This window comes from Corvus hawaiiensis, chromosome 4, assembly GCF_020740725.1.
Source record: "Corvus hawaiiensis isolate bCorHaw1 chromosome 4, bCorHaw1.pri.cur, whole genome shotgun sequence".
In the NCBI taxonomy this organism is placed as follows: Eukaryota; Metazoa; Chordata; class Aves; order Passeriformes; family Corvidae; genus Corvus; species Corvus hawaiiensis.
In genome coordinates this window covers 46,975,857-46,997,259 of record NC_063216.1, presented here as the reverse complement: position 1 = coordinate 46,997,259, position 21,403 = coordinate 46,975,857, and the positions used below count along the sequence as shown (strand labels likewise).

The following is a 21,403-nucleotide window of genomic DNA, read 5'->3' as shown; positions in this document are numbered from 1 at the left end:
CATTTGAATATATGATAGACCTACCACCACAAAAGACCAGAATTCTACACAAAACAGCACCTGATACTTTTGTGACAGACCTTCTTTTTTTTTACTAGGCATGAGACAAAGGACCTCAGTTTGACATCCAGCAACAAGATGTGAACCCTACTTCCACAACTGGTAGATAAGGTCCATCCATGCTGGCAGATGGGACGACTCAGGCTTTCCCTGCCCGTGCCAGCCCAGGAAACAGCACCTGCACAGAGGTCCTCGAGGTGTGACAGACACAGGTGGGATCAGCTGCACTTCATTTTGTTCTAGACTCTATGTTGACTGCCTAGTTCTTCACACTCCCCTAAAAAGTTTCCTGTATAGTACTGGAGATGGTGGGGTACCTATCACTTAGACAGGGCATTAACCCAGGGCTGGAAGCAAAGTAGCTCTGGGCATCACAAGCTCCAATATGCCTGGAAGATACCAAGGAGCCATAATCTTAATAACCTCAACTTTTTTGGGGAAGAGAAGTTCACCTAGCAATCCTCGGGTAAGCATTTAAGGCGTGATGATACCCATCTTTGCATGACAGCATATCAGGCAGCAGCATGGGGAAAGAGTCTTTCCTGTCTCTTGTTTCCCCTCCGTTTCTTTTAATCCTGCACCTTCTCCCAGCTATGGAGAAACAGCTGTTAGTGGGGCTGCCTTGCAAGTCAGATGTGGGTGGACTAATACAGATTTAGAAAGAAACAATTTTGCAAGGGACAGGAACGAGGCTATAATATCGTAAAATACCTCGTAATAAGAAAGCATAACCTAGATCTCACTGCAGTCAAAAAACCTCAAAATTACATATGCATGTCGCACTGACTGTGGTCTAATTTAGGATGACAGACATGATTTGTTTTGTTCACCTGAACACTGCTCCTTTACACTACAGATCAGCATAAAGTCTAGGTACCACGTACATCTCAGCACCTCATGCCCAAAGCACTGCCTATTCCAAATTTATGGACAGGGCTGTGAACTGCAACTCCTTTTACTCAGAATCTCAGGGCTGCTGTTCCAGCTGCTCCACTGGGCTCAGAATCTCTTTCTGCTGTTCCAGCTGCTCCACTAAGGTGCCATGATCATAAAATTGGATAAAAGTCGAGGTGGTTTTTTTTTGCATACAGCATTGCTGATGTGGTAAAGTTCAAACATATTCTTAACCAATGCATCAACAGCATAGTCATCCATACAGCAGAGAGCTCCTCCAAGAGGAGAAATTCATCAGTCTCTCACGCATTCTTCACTTCATTACTGAAATGCTGTGATAAGGGAGTATTGTCCTAAAGTACTGTTTACTTACCACAGTAAGGATCACACAGGATACATCCTAGTGGTTCCTGGAAAAACCAACAAGTGTCCACATTTCTGAACACAGCTCCTTAGCCAGACACCCCCGCCCCCCCCGCCCCATTCCTCTCTTCCCCCCACTTATCCAGCCTGGTAAATTCATAAAAAAACCTGTTGTGAAACTTCCCCCTGAAGGCAGGATTGGCAGTTGTACTACCTTGCTCTGGGCTCAGAATCTCTCCAAGTTCTTACAACAGTTGGCTGTAAAATTCTGCATAAGTAATTTTTAATGGCTAACAGGATTAGCAATTTAAAAACCTGCTTGTATAAATAGATTGCTATTCATGTAAAATGTAAAGTATTTTGCCAACAGAAGCAAGTTTTCCAAAGTGAAAGTATTTCAGCTCAAAACTGAAACTATTCAAAATGACAACACTGTGCCTCCTGGGAATTGTGTATCAAACCACTTCTGCTCCCATTGTTTTCTTAAGAGTTTGTCTCCCTGGCCAAACTCCATGTTATGATGCACCATGTATAATGCTTCCACAGTTTTTGTCCTCATGTCCTTTAAAGTTGCTACTCCTTTGGAAATGTGCTGTCTTTGGGGGGAAAAAACCCCAAGGCATTTCAACTCTGATTGAGATTGAAATATTTTACCTTCCACCAAAAGGAAGAAGATACTTTATCATTGTTCTCCCCCTGCCCCCAAACTGGAACAGAAACTTACAATTGAGAACAAGCTTGACCCACACTCCATTTTCTTAAGTTCTCCAAAGCAAACCCCCGGAAAAGTCTGTGTTACAGCTTTTCAGAAGATAAAGGAGAACATTTATTAACACAATTTACTCTCATAATTATGATCTCAACTCCGGATATGTCCTACACTGAACAAGCCTCATGTAAGTCTGGGAGTTAAATAAAGAGGAGACTGGGACACTTTAAAGCAATAAATGAACAATAGCCCATGACAAAACCTGAAATTGAAATGTTACCACTTATTTCCTCTAAGCCAATGGGTGGCACAAATTTGGACAAAGAAGTTCACATGGGCCAGAGCTGTATTCTCAAACTGTCACTGACACATGTCACTGTGGCATGGTCACATCAGCTGTGGTGGTTCACTAATCTTGCGCTTTTTGGACTTGTAATTCTTGTACAAAGAGGACGTTGCTACCAGTTCAGCTAAGTTCAGACATCTACACTACCCACCTCCAGGATAGTTCTCTAAATTGCCCTTATGTTGGGCAGACAGAAAAACTCCTGCATTTTCAGACTATGCTCATCTCATTCCAAAGTAGATTTATTTCTCCCTAGCAACAGCAGAAGCACCCTAGATAACGGGAAAGTCTGTATTCTAAGCACTCAGGGGAGATGACTACCATAATGCTGCTCTCATACACACATTCTGTGTGAGATGCTCTAGGGCCTTGACTTCAGCTGGGATCTGCAGGCATTACTGTAACCTAAATATTAGTCTTGAAAAACTTCTGTGTATTCCTACAAAGCTTCATTTACTTTTCACCTAGCAAAGAGGAAAACCACAGACAACCTATTAGCTGTCTAAAAAAACCGAAGAAAAAAACAAACTCGTTTTCCCCACCCTAAGAATAAAACCAGCTCCTCTATTTGAAAGAAATTAATTCCCCAAAACCACACCAATTCAATGAGAATTAAAAATATGATGTAATTAAAGCAATGACTCAGAGAACAAACAAGGGCCAGCAGTCAGGGCATGCAGATGAGGCAAAAATGCACAGAAAGGTCCTTGCTTTTCCTCTCACAGCTGAGACGACCTCTGCAGCCACCAACCAATTACCTATTTTGGTGTGCATATGCATTGCTGTTCTCTCTCTTTTACATTTGGGAGCTTGAATTTCTTCCTGAAAAGAACTGACATTCTGCAAACTCTGAGAACAAGACATCTATTTTTACTAGCACTGGCAGTATTCTGCCAAAAGTTGTCTTTCAAATACCAATCTTCATTTCTTCTTTTAACTGGGCAGAGTCCTCAAATAGGACTGTGGTCAGTCACCACAGTGATTTATTTTAGATTTTCATTCAAAAGATTCCAACCTAACAACAGGCTGAATAGCTAACAGAAACATGAAGAGAAAACAAATCCTTCACTGCACTGACCTTACAATTAATTCCCAGAATGTACTAGGAAATTTAATAAGCTTCAGGCTCCTCAACTGCTGACCTAGCTTTCAGGAAGGTTCAGCAGTCTCCTGGGTTTTGCAATTGTAAAATATAATTAAGACATGCAAAGTTTTGGGTCAAGCAACCGACGAGAAATCATGAGAGAAATTGCATATATATATACACATAGTTTGAGCTCAATGATATGAAGAAAAAAAAAAAAAGGAAAAACCTTAGCAATACCTAGTGATCAATTTGGGACATGCTTTTCAGGTAAGCTAGACAGTAGTCTTACATTGCAAACCTTCAGACTGTTGTTACGGAGCTACTTCCAAACAGGCAAATAAATCATGTTGCCACTAAAGATTTATTCTGGAAACTACAACCTACCCTGACTATTATTGTTCCAGATATGAACTACACTCTCGAAACACATAAGAGAGCAACTTGAGTTCTCATAAAATCTGAACTGGGCCAGCAATTGCCACCCTAATCCTCAGAGAAAAGCCTCCTCATGTTACCAGCGATATGTTCAGCTGCCTGTGGTAGGCTACCAGCCTTGTGTCACACAAAACATATAGACCATCCCAGATTTGTGGCATAGAAAACTACAGAATTAGTAATTATATATCCTCACATTACAATGACAATTAATAATGCATCACATTAAGTCCTTTAGCCTGATTGTCACTATGACAATATCCTGGCACAGGATTTCCATTTTGCTTGCTGATGGTTTTTGGCATTCATCATGAAGGTACACCATAGTTAAAGGCATTTAAAAACAGTGAAAAAGATGTGCAATTTAACATGAATGTTCTTGAATGGGGACCGACAGCAGATACGATTAATCAAGCAGCAGTGGAGTGGGGTGGGGGAGAAGGGGAGAGAATTACTTAATTAGGGTTGAATTTAAAGATTCTTTCCTTTCACTGCTCTGCTGATTTTATTACCCACTCTTTCAAGAAGAAAACCATGTTTATGCTATTTAATAGAGTTCCTGGGATTTGTTTGTGTGTTGGCGTTAAAGAAATGTTCACTTCTGCATTTCTGGCCTACCACCCCCTCCTTTCCACCTCTGGAAGCTCTGGAGAGTCCATGATAGTGGCACTCAACTTGTGTGGACAACACATGGATCTCCAACTCCCCTATGCTACTTTGTCAAAGCACAGGGCTGGATTGATGGTTAGCATTAAACAAAAATAATCACACAGTCTCAGATGTAGCTGATGATTCATAAACTTCCCAAAAAGCAGGATAAAACAAAGATGGTATGTGGCACTCTCAAAGGTTCTGTGGAAAAAAAGAAAAATCTGAGGATGATGAAAAGGACTCTTAAATGAAGAGACAGTTTCAGTACCTATTTCCCTTGTGCTCCACACTTTGAAAAACAGAACAAGAACAGAACTCTTTCCTTTCCATAAACTTCCTTCATTTCTTTTTCCTTCAGTATTTCTGCAAAAGTGGTTCACCACATAGAGACAATTTCAGATTGTGTGTTACAGTGGGATTTCCCTATGAGGCATTTACAGTATTTAATCTCTGGCTTTCTTACTAAGTATTTCCTGGGATGATAGTCTATCGTTCACTGTAGTGCCTAAAGTCAGTATTTCTAAATTTTATTCACACAAATTAAGTTGCACCCTCATCACATTTAACACAAAATTCATACACTCCTTAAAAAATATTTGCCAACAGTGTTATTTGAGGGGTATTATACCTCACAGTATAAAAATATGAAAACAAAATATGACACATCATAGAAATGAGCTTTCCCCCCCTGCCTTTTTAGATATATTCAACCAACAAAAGATGTAGCAAGGAAAAAAATCCTACTAACTGCTAGTGTAAGACTGCCCTCTAGTAGAAAACTTTCTCCAGGATGCCTGTTTTGGGAAAATATACTACAAATTTAAATACACAAGCTGTGGTCTAATAACATAGGTTTTCCACAACTAAATAATGAGTGTGACAGCACTTATGCCAGTGCCATGTAGAAAACAGAAGTAAATCTGTCGATAAGAAGAGAACATATAAAGAACAAGACAACAAATAACTAGAAAACAGTATACTCTATTATATGGAACAGCTGGCTCCTGACTTTAGATGTTATCCTCCTTTCTGGTCAAAATATGTCAGAAATAGAATCAAGAACAGAAGATTTGAAACAAAATTGTTTCTCTCAAGAAACTTGAAAGGGAGTGGCTGTTTCAAAATCAAGATGAAAGATGCAGAATCAAACTAGGAAATAAACTAGTGAAGAGAGAAAGAAAAATTAGAACATTCCATGAGACTTCTCATAAACACTGTGTAAGCAGATATTTACTGAGGAGGTATTTACTGACAATCATGAAATTTCAAATGGATAAAAAGAACCGCTTTTAAAAACAACTCTAAACAACTAACTCTACCACTACATTGCTATAACAGTACTACAACTGTAACAATGGATAACATCAAGGTTAGGTAAGATGCCTTTCCAGTAACAAAACTATTTTAGATCCCTGTATTTTAATGCAATCTAATCTTATTAACTATGCAAGAGTTGGAAAAAAGTTCCTTCTGAGGAAGTTGATTAACCATGCAGTGCATGGCTTTTGCTCCTGAGAAGCTTTTGATACTGGAAGTTAATTGGGCTTTGTGAAACAATGCTACAAAGATTTTTATGTCCCATGCAAGCCCCCAAAATACACAAAAGCAGGCAAATTTAGCCCAGTTACATTCACCCACATCCCAGACACAGAGGCACTTGACCACATATCTCACACAGTAAGTCTGGAACTTAACCGTGGCATGAGACCAAACCTCGTATCTCCGCACGGCATCAAGATGTGTGTACCCAGGCTGGTGTGTGCACGAAGGTCTTTGCAGTGTGCCTGTGTGCATGGCACAGTGATAGTCTTAGTGTCAAACAAACCCATCACCTGGACCAAGGACACTGGTGCTTATCTTGTTGTGTTTTCTATATACAAACAAGTACTGTGGCCAAATGTGGCTTCATTAAACATAATTAATACATACAAAAGTTAAATACACTCCTGAAACCAAGCACCTTCCTGAACCAACAGCAGGCAGTTGCATGGACTTCGTAGGAAAGACTTTTAAAACCACAGCTTATTAAAACAAATTCTGTTTTGCCTTGCATGACTGTATGCAGAACGCTTAGTCCCAGCAAGTTTGGGGCATTATTCTTTATCCAGGAGTTTGCAAAAATGTACTTGAAAAAAGAAATCATGACTGTCTGAATACAATGAGGAATACCAGCACATAGAAACTGAAATGTGATTTAAAAAAAGGTTTTGAAGAGGAAAGAACAGGGACATTTCCAAACCCTGAGAATCTGTCAGTTTGAAAATGTTGCAACAATAATGAAGTATGAAACAGAACTGGAGGAACAAGAGGTGGGGAGGGACACAGTACAAGAGGAATGCTTGTTCCTCAGGACCCCAATGAACCCTGCAGCCATCAGGTGTACTAAGCCATGGAATTCTGGGAGAGAGACCAAAGCAGGCTGCTAATCACCATGTGATTTAAAACAGACATACACACCAACCAACAAAAAAACCTCAAACCACCAAGAAAGGCTACTTACAGTCCACTGAAAAATTAATTACTGCTTAGGGACAACGTATCTTCTCCAGCAGCAGGAATGCAGCATGTCCACATTGTCTGACTCAAATATTCAGACAGGGCATTTAGTATTACATGGTGAAATGCTGGAATTGAACATACACTATCAATCACTGCTGGAGGCTGAGCTCATGCTTAAAGAGCAGATGAAGTAATTAGCCAGTCAGGAAACAAGACAGATGAAGAATAGCAGATGATTGCCAGTAACAAGTGTATGACATACGTCAGACTTCACACAAATGAGAGAAGCTATAGTCTGCAAAAATCACTGAATTCTGTGTGCTGGATGACCTTGCCCTACCTGCATAAACCAAAAGATTCTCCTGCTTTAGTAGTTCATTAAATTAGAGAACACAGGTATCTTTCCAACATTGGCTGAAGATGTGGTTTAGTGGCTTAGATATAAGACCCATTTTAACAGACTATATGGTTCATATAGGTCTTTATCTGAGCCCCGTGTAGGCACAGGGGAAAAAAGCTCCTAACGCAGTGTCCACAGAGCTCCATGTAGCGGAAGTGTGCCTACAAGACAGTGCAGAAACTTAGAAAGAGCAGATGGAGGTTGACCTGTGTTTTTGTGGCACCATGAGGCATCTGTGTAAATTATAAAACCATAGAATGGTTTGGGATCAAAGACACCTTAAAGATGATCTAGTTCCAACCCCTCTGCCATTGGCAGGAACACCTTGCACTAGGTGTAAGCTGCTCAAAGCCTCATCCAACCTGGCCAAACTTCTCTGGGCAAATGGTTTAAATGCCTCATCACCTTCATAGCGAAGAATTTCTGCCTAATATCTGATCTAAATCCTCTATTAGTTTGAAGTCCTTACTCCTTGTCCTGTCACTACAGGCCCTTGAAAAAAGTCCCTCTCCAACTCCCTTTAGGTACTGGATCACTAGTCTAATGGCTCCTTGGAGGCCTCTCTTCTTCAGGCTGAACAACCCCAACTCACAGCCTGTCTTCACAGGCTGTGCTGTGCTCCAGCCCTTTCATCATCTTCAAATTTCTCAACATTATATTTCAGAAATGAAACAAAAAGAAAAATCCAGGAGCATCCCCTTGCCCATCTTTAAACTAAAATATCTTAGATGCAAGGAGCATTTTTCAATGCAAAAAATTAAATATCAGAGCTAAGAAAAATACAGTGAAGTGTTCTGCATTTAAACAGGGATAATTAGTAAGAGGTAAAGAAAATATATGAAATATTCAGAAAACACCCTTTAGTGCCATATTCTCACAATCCTTTTGTATTTATTTTGTATTTCTCCACTGACAAGATACAGAAATTTGCTTACTGAATTGTCTTTCAGCTGGAGACCTTCTCCATTGGGCAGTGATGACCTCCGTTTTGTTGAAGAGTTCTTGTTTGGTGTAGAATTACTGCCTCCAGCTTTTTTCTTGACAAAGAGGACTTCACAGCTGGCTTGATCTTCATTGTGCGTGCTCTTCCCTGCATTTATTACCCTAAGAAAAAAGCAAAACAAAACAAAGAAAACAAAGACCAGATTAGCAAAGCACAGAAGCCCCCATCTGTATCTCATAATGTGACTCGAGATGTAGGGAACCGGAGACCAGCAGTGTTGCAAGTCCTGACTGAATTAAAATACCTGACTGCCTTACACAGATACAAACATACACACGGGCATACTTGCTTATTTCCGTACACACACACGACATAACAAGCATTTTCTGCAGAACTATGTGAATAAGAACCAAGGGTGCCATGAGCATATTTCACCCCTAGGCATACCATACCTTTTCTTACACGAGACTACTTTATGGATGAAGTTGATAACACGTATGCCTCCAGCTGAAACATGAGACCCCCATTCGCTTTTCTACTTGTCACCCTCTGCTATAAATAATGAATCTGCTGGCTAAGAGTGTGCATTCTGTCAAGTTCCAAGTCTTTGCACAAACAAAATACCTGCTATAAAACTACAAAGCCGTTACTGCTAAAGGCAGTCTGTTCAAATGGCATATATTAGAAATGCTATGACACAAATATGAAGGAAAGACTTTGTCTCTGACAGGCAAGTCAAGCTTGCTTGTACCACAGTGATACAGCGATGCATACTAAATACATCCCTCTAGTACCGCACAACGTAACCCCCTGCCCCCAGAAGCCTACCTCAAACCATCTGTCCCATCTGCCCTGTAGAAAACAGAAGATTTGCACTGAGCTGCAGGCATGCAAAAACCAGCACTAAGGGCTCAGTACAAGCTTTAAACAGCCAAAGGTATCCTGAGACTTGTACCACAGCTTCCTTCCTTTGATCAGTGATGAGGCTGAAATAACAGCTATTCCACCAACAAGTCTTTAAAATCTTAATCAGAAGTCTGTGTTATCCAAAATACTGTGGTTACTATCATCAATCTCAGAACAGTCAAGCTCAAACACATTTTCCACCTTCTACATGAGAATCTTATCACAAACTGACCAATTTTGCATCAGCTGACAGTCCTGGGTTCACATGGGGAAAACCTGTGCAAGCTGGGATGATGTCTTGTTCCAACCAAGCAAAGACACCATGACTTGGATGCAAGCATGCGTTCTTGCACAAACACTATCCACCCACTCCTTTCTACTGCAAGGTTTGGGTCAACAAGTTGACCGATACTCAGAGACAGTATTTCCACTACTGGACAAACACAGAGTTTCACATCAGGCACACAGTGTCTTTAGAAATAACTGCTGCCTCCCCAGAAACTAAAACAGCTTGAAGGCACATCATAGTCCTGATGGCAAGTTCAAGACATACTTGACTTCTTGATCTCTAATGTTTTCATTACAGTAAAACTTTACACAATAGGAAAATACTTGCTAAAGGTTGTTGAAATGAAAACAAAAACAAAAGGAAGGCTTGAAGGGGACCCCAGCTTGCCTGCTCTTGCTGAAATGTCAAGTCTGTATCAGATGATACTTGCTTGAAGATAATACATTCTTTTGACTTTCAAGGAGCAATATGATGCTGTGACACGCAAATGAGTATTCCTGCCTTTGAACAGAAAAAACAGTCTTTTTAAAAAAGAAAATGTACATCCCCTGCAATTATCTGCTTTCAGAAATGGGAAGCTTCCTTACAGTGCTAAATGCCACACATTGCAGTCTATCTGTATGCACAACACCACTATTTGTTTGCAAGTATGTCTTGTAACTGAACACTAATTGTGGATAAAATTATTTTGCAAAACACACAGAGCAGAGATGAGAGAGGAATTAGTTGCAAGGCCCTTGTGAGCAGTTTAACCACTCATCCCCTGTAGTGCTTAACCTTTGGGCAATTGCAGATGAAATACTGAGATGCAGAGTCTGAAAACTCTCATTTTCTTGACATTAGGAAAACTAGAAGTATATATTCAGAAATGGGGGGGAAGAACACACAACACACATGACAAAACCAGAAATACCAAAGCAATTAAATCAGCTTTCACTTTGAAATGCCACAAACATGATTAAAATACTGCAGCAGCAGAGAAAGTGTAGTTTTAACATATCAGGAACTAATCAATATTCAGTTTAGCCAACCAGTCTCCTTACTGATGCTGCTGTTTTCAATCCCATTTTAAAAAAGACAAGTGAGAGACAAAAGTTACTCCTTACAAAAATCACTACTTTCCTGCCACTTACTGTTCCTTATGAAAGTCATTGAACTCTTGGAGTAGCTCCGGTTTCTGAGCTTAGTGATGGACTTCAGGACTTGTGTGGTGGAAGATGTTCTGATGTTTAATGACATGTCAAGTTATGTACAATATTACCATTTTATAAAGCTCTTACCAAGAAAATTTGTCAAGGCATGAATACATTAGAAAGACTATGAGAACAAAGTGACCCAACAGGCTGGCTTGACATTCAGCTATCACATAACACCTGGAGCTGAAATTGCATACCAAGCACCTTGCTAGAAGAGGATGTGATCAAAAGGAACCTGGCAAGACTGAATACTGAGTAGACATGGGAGTTGGGATGTCAGTGTATTGAGGAGGGAGGAGTGGGGCTCTGAACAATGCATTTCATCCAAGAAATCAACTGTCTCTCCCAGAATTCCAGTTTTTCTTTCTTCATCAGAGGATTAAGCATATTTTATTCTCTGTGAAGGCCTGGATTTGTCATAATGTAAAAATGGTGCTTACGGATCCTACCAGGTAATACAGGGTCTAGATACCAAAAGCTGCCCCCTAGCCTGACACAGGCACTCTTCTACTCTCACATCCCATCTCATAGGCAAACCCTGGAAAACGGCTGCAGTGAAGCCCTGTGATTTTTAATCTCAAAGCCTGAACTATGCGTTGGTGCCTGATGCCAAGCACAGAAGCTGGTAACATCTACTCAGCTTCAAACAGCTCTGTCTTTGCTGACTTTTGAGATGCTTTTCTTTCTGCAATTTCCCAAATCCCTCCTCCAGGCAATTCTTTCAACCAGCTTTCCAATGCTGATTTCACTGCTGTCTTTCCTCCTTGTTCTCCCAGACTGCAACTCATCAGAACAAAAATCACATCTAAGCTGCTTATACAAATAACAAAGCAGAACTAACAAGATATGAATATCTCTAAAAGGTAACTCTTAATTAGACCTCTGGATTTTTTTATGGAAAAATCTGCCCTTACTTCCACAGATGAAGTGCCTCAGCTTCCAAAGATTGCCCCTTCATATCTTTTTCTGTCTAATTTAAGTTATAAGTTATCCACCAGTAAAGTGACCAAAATGAGATAAAACACCTCTGATCATTTCAATTCCATTTTACCATTAATATTAATACTAATGCAGAGAAGAAAATAGTTTAAAATTAATTAAAAGACAACTGAGGCCTACATAATTCTCTAGCTTACTTAGACACACATTTTCAAGTGAATTCCTCCTTTTGTTCTCTCCAAATTTTTCAAGACACTGATTAAACCTATTGATGATCAATTGCTTTCCATCCTTTCCCTCCTCTCCTCCAATACCCATATATCTCCTATCCAATCTTTTGCAATGCTCAACTTAAATAATGTACCTAATTTGGATCAGAAGCCCCTCCTTCTACAGAATTCATTGTCTCTACTGTGTCAAATGCATTTCTCAGTAATAAGTAATCCTAAGGTTTAGTTCGAGGTATAGTGGTGCTAATAAAAACCTATCCCACTTCCCAAACAGGAGCTTCCTGAAGTCTGCACAGTCAGATGGTGGGGTTTGGTCACAGTTGAAGTATCTGCATCAACATTTATGGACACTTCTGTATTTTATGGGGCTTAATCTGAAACATGTCCTCAGCTAAAAGCAAATCCACCAGACAGGAGCCAGCTAGTTTGTCTGGCTCACAGTTAGCATTCTGCTGGTATCTCATGAGACCCCAAAGCCCATCTGACTGAATGGAAATGCAGGTCACACTGTTCTTCTATTCTTCATTCCACAAGCAGAGCTTAAAGTCCTGTGACAAGATCACTGATTGCAAAATCCTAAGTTTATCTTAAGAGAACCAGAACAGGCCTGGTGAACAAATCCAAAACAGGCTTTGATAGTAGTTTCAAAAAAAACCCCAAAACAACCCAAAACAAACCACAAGCAAACAAAAACCCACAAACAAAAAAGATGGCTTCAATCTTTTGAAGTATCTCTATTTATCCCTCTAGGGTTTTTTCATCAATACCAATACATAAACTCTTTGGGTGTTTTAGTCCTTCCTATACCACGCTCTTTGATATTACATTAAGTTGTAATCAGCCAAAATTCCAAGCTGTGTTGTAGCAGGAAAGTTTTACCCACCAAAAAAAAACCTCAATGAAGTTGCCTTACCTGCCTGGAGCAAAATATAGCCCACAACAAAAGCTTCAAACAGTCTACAAGCTGCAGTAAAGGAACATTGCTTGTAAAGTGCCCTACATGATGTCTTTACTTGGGGAACCTGTGCTCATTTGCTCCACAAATATTAATCCCATACAAATGCAAAAGTTCTGTGTCCCCTCCCTACAGGTTAGAAAGAAAAGCGGAGCTAGAAAAAAAGAGGATATATCCATAGGCAGCTTGTTGTACGCTGCAATTTTCAATTCTACCCTCCTCTGGGGTTTCAGACTAGCAGTGGACACCTGTAGTTGTTTTGACTCTGAATGAATCAATTCATCAGGAAGCACAAAGCCCTTCTCTCCCCCGATCACAGGAGCTACAGCCAGCCTCTCCTCTTTCCAGCTGTGGCGCACACAAGCCCCTCCACAACTGCATGGCAAGAGCTTGCATCCAACCCAAATAACACAGAAGTAACCCAGACAAATGAATACCATACTGTTGGGGTTTTAGTTTAGTCTTAGGTTTTCCTGTTAAAGGAATTTTCTCCCATATGCATGTTGCTAGGGGACAAATAGCTGTACTTAAGAAAGACAAAAAGGGGAGTGGGGCGGGCCTGGCTACTCCTTTGTCTACACCTGGGTGTGGGGACAGTTCGCTCTGAGCGTCCGGAGAGAGAAGCTGCAGAGAAAGGAGCTGCTGCTGCTTTCTTTTTGGCCGTTCTTTCTTCCTGCTGGAAGCAACGCCGGGACCCCAAAAGCCGCTTTTCCCTGCCCTGCTGGAGACCGAGCTGTGGCTGTCCTGCCTGCTGCTGCTTCGAGCTTTCGCTACGCTGTAGCCCTGCTCGCCCTGCCTGCCTGGGCCTCCGTGGTTTTTTCCCATCTGGATACATCTCGTCTGCCACCCGGGATTTGCGTCCGTCCCTGCCGTTTCAGCCTGCTGTTCCTGAGAGCCCGGGATCGGCTGCCCAGGGGTTTGTGAAGCCTTTGTTCCATCCCTTCCCGGGATCCCAGGGCACCAGAGCCGCGGGTTTCCCGAGCTCGCTCCGGAGCGCCCCCTGCAGCCGCGGGGGAACCATCGCACCTGCCCTGCTCACCGGGAGCCGCCAGCGCCCCTGCCGGCTGCGAGCGGAACTGCACCCGAGGGGAAATAGCCTGACAGCCGAGAAGGCTGGGACTGGGTTTGTGATTGCTGTTACTGCCAGAGTTGTTGTTGTTTTGTTTGACTGGTTATATACATATATATATATAGTAAAGAACTGTTATTCCTATTTCCCACATCTTCGCCTAAAGGCTCTTGATTTCAAAATATAATAACTTGGAGGGAAAAGGGGTTATATCTGCCACTTCAAGGGGGGCCTCTGCCTTCCTTAGCAGACACCTGTCTTTCAAAACCGAGACAGATCTTGGCGCCCAACGTGGGGCCTGAGGGCATTAAGAGATAGAGGTGAAAAAGGAATAACAGTTCCTCGATAACTTTATTTTGTGTGCTGGATATTGGAACCTTGTTAGGCAGCACTATGTGGTCTAGTTTACCCTGGTTTGGGTGGCATGTAGCCGTGGCTATATTCTTCCCCTTTGCAGCTCCTTACTTGAATATGGGTCCTCTGACTAAGGCTACCATTGCTGTTATCCAGCTTGCGTTATGGGTCGAGAAGGTGAGGAATTCATGGGTTTTTAACTTCCTCCGGAATGTGGGCACATGGATAAACAGCTATCACACACTGAGCACATGTTTTTGGGGTTATGTTAACAATGGTACCTTCTGTGAGGAAATGACACCAGGGGAAGTTTTCTCCCAACCCCTCAACCAGTTCTTTGGGCCCACCCCATCAATTTTCGAAGGGTTTAAATTCCCTCTGAATACTAACCACCTGCTGCTGATAGGCCTACTCTATTTAGCATTCAAGGATAAGTTGAGATTGGCTTGGATATCTACCCGGACACCAGCCCCAGAGACTAGAGATCCTGCCCCAGAACCTGACATGGCCCCAGAGAGTAGGGTTCCTACCCCAGAGCCTGATCCTGCTCCAGAGCCTGACACGGCCCCAGACACTAGAGATCCTACCCCAGAACCTGACACGGCCCCAGACACTAGAGATCCTACCCCAGAGCCAGAGCCTGCCACAGCCCCAGACACTAGAGATCCCGCCCCACAGACTGATACTGCCCAACAGTCCACCTCAGAAATGGACTACCCAAACTGGGTGGGGGTACTGGCAAAAGGGATGCAGGAGATGTGCCAAGAGATGGGTCAGGTGCGCCAGGGGATATGCCAGGAGATGGGTCAGGTGCGCCAGGAGATATGCCAGGAGATGGGCCAGGTGCGCAAGGAGATGTGCCAGGAGATGGGCCAGGTGCGCCAGGAGATATGCCAATTGCTAAGAGAATACACCTCCTCAGCTAGTGAAAAACCCTCTCCCTGCCCCAAAGAGGGTGAGTCCGATGGTGCAGCAGTGGAACCCACGGATGTTACAACCGTCCAGGCTTCAGCTGAACCACAAGGACAACCACAGCCAGCAGCAGTCGCCCCTGTGCAAAGGAGGAAGTATAAGACCAAATCAGTACGACCAGTTAATGATGATGGGCAACCAGGGCCCTCACAACCAGCAGGAGAGCCAGAGCCAGAAATCATTACTGAGTCCCTGTCGCACGACAGTCTCCGTGCTATGCGAAACGACATTGTGCGAAGGGGGCGTGAGCCTTATACCACCTGGCTGCTTCGGGTTTGGGACCTTATGGGCACAAGTGTGCAACTCGATAGTGGTGAGGCAAGGTATCTGGGATCGTTGACCCAGGACCCAGGTGTGGACCAGATATTTGTGAGGGAGCCAGGGCCTCTCTCTCTCTGGGAGCGGCTCTTAATGAGTGTGAGAGAAAGGTTCATTCACAAAGAAAGAATGCAGGAGTATCATCATAGAATGCAGTGGAAGACACTCGAGCAAGGGATCCAACAGCTAAGAGAGGTGGCAATATTAGAGGTACTCTTTGGGAAGGATGGACAGCATGATAATGACCCCGATAAGGTCAGGTGCACAGGACAGATGATGTGGAACCTGGCAAGGCTAGGGCCATCGCAATACACCACCTTCATTGCAACGATTGATGCTGACAATACCCGAGAAACAGTGGGCTCTGTTGCCAACAGGCTCAGGCATTATGACAGCATGATCAATGGCCCGCTGAAAGCTCATGTCTCTGCTGTGGTCCAGGACCTCAAAGAGGAGATGAAGGAGAAGATGGAGGAGATGAGGGAGGAGATGAGGAGGGTCAGTGTGGCACCAGTGCGAGTCACAGGCCCCCAAGTCAGAGCCCGTCGTCCCCCTGCTAGAGAGAGAGGGTACACCCCACGAGCTGAGCTGTGGTTTTTCCTGTGTGAGCATGGGGAAGACATGAGAAGGTGGGATGGGAAACCCACCTCTGCCCTGGCAGCGCGGGTGCGTGAACTCAAGGAGGGAGGCACTAACCGAGGGGGTTCCGCTAAGGTGAAGGTAGCCTCAGCCTCCCGTGACCGAGCTGCCAGGCATTACAGAAGGGAGGATGATATGTCGGATCCCCTTGAAGGTACCTCGAGCATGTACGCCCAGGGAAAGAATGATAACCAGGGCTAGAGGGGCCCTGCCTCTAGCCAGGAAGAGGCACGGGAGAACCGAGTTTTCTGGACGGTGTGGATCCGATGGCCTGGCACATCAGAGCCACAAAAATATGATGCATTGGTTGATACTGGGGCACAGTGTACTTTAATGCCATCGGGACATGTGGGGGCAGAACCTGTATCCATTGCTGGGGTGACCGGGGGATCACAGCAGTTGACCCTTTTGGAAGCTGAGGTGAGCCTGACTGGGAAGGAGTGGCAAAAGCATCCGATTGTGACCGGCCCAGAGGCCCCGTGTATTCTGGGCATAGACTTCCTCCGGAATGGCTACTACAAAGACCCAAAAGGACTCAGGTGGGCATTTGGGATTGCTGCTGTGGAGGCAGAGGGCATTAGGCAACTGAACACCCTGCCTGGACTATCAGAGAATCCTTCTGCAGTTGGGCTCCTGAAAGTGGAAGAGCAACGAGTGCCAATTGCCACCTCGACAGTGCACCGCCGGCAGTATCGGACAAATCGAGATGCTGTGATCCCCATCCACAAGATGATCCGCGAGCTGGAGAGTCAAGGGGTGGTCAGCAAGACCCACTCACCCTTCAACAGCCCCATCTGGCCTGTGCGCAAGTCTGACGGGGAATGGAGATTGACTGTGGACTATCGTGCCCTGAATGAAGTGACTCCACCGCTGAGCGCTGCCGTGCCAGACATGTTGGAGCTCCAGTACGAGCTGGAGTCCAAAGCAGCGAAGTGGTACGCCACTATTGACATTGCCAATGCATTCTTCTCCATTCCTCTGGCAGCAGAGTGCAGGCCTCAGTTTGCCTTCACCTGGAGGGGCGTGCAGTACACCTGGAACCGACTGCCCCAGGGGTGGAAGCACAGTCCCACCATCTGTCATGGACTGATCCAGACTGCACTAGAAAAGAGTGAGGCTCCAGAACATCTGCAGTACATTGATGACATCATTGTGTGGGGGAACACTGCAACCGAAGTGTTTGAGAAAGGAGAGAGAATAATTCAAATTCTCCTGCAAGCTGGTTTTGCCATCAAGAAGAGCAAGGTCAAGGGACCTGCCCGAGAGATCCAGTTCCTGGGAGTAAAGTGGCAAGATGGACGACGTCAGATTCCCACTGAGGTCATCAATAAGATCACAGCAATGTCTCCGCCGACCAACAAGAAGGAAACACAAGCTTTCCTAGGTGCTATAGGTTTCTGGAGGATGCACATTCCCGAGTACAGACAGATCGTGAGTCCTCTCTACCTGGTTACCCGCAAGAAGAATGATTTCCACTGGGGCCCTGAACAGCAGCAAGCCTTCGCCCAGATCAAACAGGAAATTGCTCACGCCGTAGCCCTTGGCCCAGTCAGGACAGGACCAGAGGTGAAGAACGTGCTCTACTCTGCAGCCGGGAACAATGGTCTGTCCTGGAGCCTCTGGCAGAAGGTGCCTGGTGAGACTCGGGGCCGACCACTGGGATTCTGGAGCCGAAGCTACAGAGGATCTGAAGCCAACTACACTCCCACCGAGAAGGAAATCCTGGCAGCTTATGAAGGAGTCCAGGCTGCCTCAGAAGTAATCGGCACTGAGGCACAACTCCTCCTGGCACCCCGACTACCGGTGCTGGGGTGGATGTTCAAAGGAAAGGTTCCCTCCACGCATCACGCCACCGACGCTACTTGGAGCAAATGGATTGCCCTCATCACGCAGCGCGCCCGAATTGGAAACCCAAGTCGCCCTGGGATCTTGGAAATAATTACAAACTGGCCAGAAGGTGAGACTTTTGGGTTATCTTCTGAAGAAGAAGAGGAGCAGGTGACACGTGCCGAAGAAGCCCCACCATATAACGAGCTACCAGAGAGTGAAAGACAATACGCCCTCTTCACTGATGGTTCCTGCCGAATTGTAGGCGCTAGCCGGAAATGGAAAGCCGCTGTATGGAGCCCCACACGACAAGTTGCACAGGCCACTGAAGGAGAAGGTGGATCGAGCCAATTTGCTGAGCTCAAAGCTGTCCAATTAGCTCTGGACATAGCTGAAAGAGAGAAGTGGCCAAAGCTCTACCTCTACACCGATTCATGGATGGTAGCCAATGCTCTGTGGGGTTGGCTGGAAAGGTGGAAGGCGGCAAACTGGCAGCGCAGAGGAAAACCAATCTGGGCTGCTGAAGAGTGGAAAGACATTGCCACTCGGGTAGAGAAGCTATCCGTGAAGGTCCGTCATGTAGATGCTCACATCCCCAAAAGCCGGGCTAATGAAGAACATCGTAACAACAAACAGGTAGATCAGGCTGCGAAAATAGAGGTGTCCCAGATAGACTTGGATTGGCAACATAAAGGAGAACTGTTCCTAGCTCGATGGGCCCATGATGCCTCAGGTCATCAGGGCAGAGATGCCACCTATAAGTGGGCACGAGACCGAGGGGTGGATCTAACCATGGACAGTATCTCCCAGGTTATCCATGACTGTGAGACATGCGCTGCGATCAAGCAGGCCAAGCGGGTGAAGCCTCTGTGGTATGGTGGGCGATGGTCCAAATACAAGTATGGGGAGGCCTGGCAGATTGATTACATCACACTGCCTCAAACCTGCCAAGGCAAGCGCTATGTGCTCACAATGGTAGAAGCCACCACTGGGTGGCTGGAGACCTACCCTGTGCCTCATGCTACTGCCCGGAACACCATCCTGGGCCTAGAAAAGCAAGTCCTTTGGAGGCATGGCACCCCTGAGAGAATCGAGTCTGACAATGGGACTCATTTCAAGAACAGCCTTATAAACACCTGGGCTAGAGAACATGGCATAGAGTGGGTGTACCACATCCCTTACCATGCACCAGCAGCTGGGAAGGTTGAGCGGTGTAATGGACTGCTTAAAACCACCTTGAAGGCACTGGGTGGGGGGACTTTCAAAAACTGGGAGATGCATTTAGCAAGAGCCACCTGGTTAGTTAACACTCGAGGTTCCACCAGCCGAGCAGGCCCTGCCCAATCCGAACCCCTACAAACAACAGATGGAGATAAGGTTCCAGTGGTGCACATGAGAGGTATGCTTGGAAAAACTGTTTGGGTAAAGTCTGCCTTGAGCAAAGACAAACCCATCCGTGGGGTTGTTTTTGCTCAGGGACCAGGTTGCACCTGGTGGGTGATGCAAAAGGATGGAGAGACCCGATGCTTACCTCAAGAGGACCTTGTTTTAGGGTGAACTACCCATGGCTCTGCACTTGTATCAATATCAGCATGTATATTTGTATATAATTTGGGTAATGCATAGATTTATATGGTTAAAAAAAAAAGTTAAGTTTCATGTAACATGTTAGTATGGGAAAAAATTCGGGGTGGATAATGTTGGGGTTTTAGTTTAGTCTTAGGTTTTCCTGTTAAAGGAATTTTCTCCCATATGCATGTTGCTAGGGGACAAATAGCTGTACTTAAGAAAGACAAAAAGGGGAGTGGGGCGGGCCTGGCTACTCCTTTGTCTACACCTGGGTGTGGGGACAGTTCGCTCTGAGCGTCCGGAGAGAGAAGCTGCAGAGAAAGGAGCTGCTGCTGCTTTCTTTTTGGCCGTTCTTTCTTCCTGCTGGAAGCAACGCCGGGACCCCAAAAGCCGCTTTTCCCTGCCCTGCTGGAGACCGAGCTGTGGCTGTCCTGCCTGCTGCTGCTTCGAGCTTTCGCTACGCTGTAGCCCTGCTCGCCCTGCCTGCCTGGGCCTCCGTGGTTTTTTCCCATCTGGATACATCTCGTCTGCCACCCGGGATTTGCGTCCGTCCCTGCCGTTTCAGCCTGCTGTTCCTGAGAGCCCGGGATCAGCTGCCCAGGGGTTTGTGAAGCCTTTGTTCCATCCCTTCCCGGGATCCCAGGGCACCAGAGCCGCGGGTTTCCCGAGCTCGCTCCGGAGCGCCCCCTGCAGCCGCGGGGGAACCATCGCACCTGCCCTGCTCACCGGGAGCCGCCAGCGCCCCTGCCGGCTGCGAGCGGAACTGCACCCGAGGGGAAATAGCCTGACAGCCGAGAAGGCTGGGACTGGGTTTGTGATTGCTGTTACTGCCAGAGTTGTTGTTGTTTTGTTTGACTGGTTATATACATATATATATATAGTAAAGAACTGTTATTCCTATTTCCCACATCTTCGCCTAAAGGCTCTTGATTTCAAAATATAATAACTTGGAGGGAAAAGGGGTTATATCTGCCACTTCAAGGGGGGCTTCTGCCTTCCTTAGCAGACACCTGTCTTTCAAAACCGAGACACATACCTATAGACAACATGTTCCTAACAGTTTTGTGTTATAATTTCAACAGTCTTAGAATGAAGATTAAAGATCCCATAAAAAACCAACTTGCACATAAGTGTTGCTGGCTTTACTTTCCCCTCCCACTTCCCCCCCCCCCCCCCCCCCAAAGGATTAGCATGTAAGTAGATGCCACTGCTTTTTTCTGTGACATCTCACTTACAGTCTTAGATTTCCAGGTAGGTGTCTGTTTCCTCTCTTTCACCCACATAAGATTTATTTCTGCACTGGGAATCAACTTGAAAGAGATTTCCTTCTAGCTGTTCACCTCCTCCCTCAGATGAAAGGCAGCTTTTCAAGCAGCCTAAACAGTTCCATTCATTCATTATTGTAACTGTCACATTGTGCACGTCAAAACCAAAGCACTCACTAGTATTGTCCACTGTGGGCAGAAATTGAAGCCAGCCCTGAATCGGTTCTCTAAATCTATGGGGCTAAATAAAACTTTCATTTTATTAACCAAGGAAGAAGTGAATATTTAGCCATAAAATCTTGCAATGATGTCCTGTGAAAATATGGTTTCTCCTACCAGCAATTACACTGGTATACTAGGCCAAGTTCACTTTAAGGCCCAGCTAGAAGCTGTGACACTCATCAAGATAATAACGACTAAATATGGGATGAAAATAGGCAAAGTATAAAAGTAGAATACCACTTATGCCGGAAATTTATCACAAGGGC

General features: G+C 44.7%; 1 protein-coding gene and 1 long non-coding RNA gene across 2 annotated transcripts in view; one reads left to right on the top strand and one right to left on the bottom strand.

The window, feature by feature from the left end:
* PPM1H (protein phosphatase, Mg2+/Mn2+ dependent 1H) overlaps positions 1-21,403 on the bottom strand; it is a 141,279-nt gene that overhangs the window by 64,631 nt on the left and 55,245 nt on the right. Inside the window, exon 2 of the mRNA XM_048300559.1 lies at positions 8,380-8,548. Coding sequence (XP_048156516.1) covers positions 8,380-8,548 — 169 coding nt within the window. The remainder of the gene's footprint in view (positions 1-8,379; positions 8,549-21,403) is intronic.
* LOC125324552 overlaps positions 1-21,403 on the top strand; it is a 28,670-nt gene that overhangs the window by 5,209 nt on the left and 2,058 nt on the right. The window contains exon 2 of the long non-coding RNA XR_007203031.1: positions 99-272. This is a non-coding gene — a long non-coding RNA (uncharacterized LOC125324552). The remainder of the gene's footprint in view (positions 1-98; positions 273-21,403) is intronic.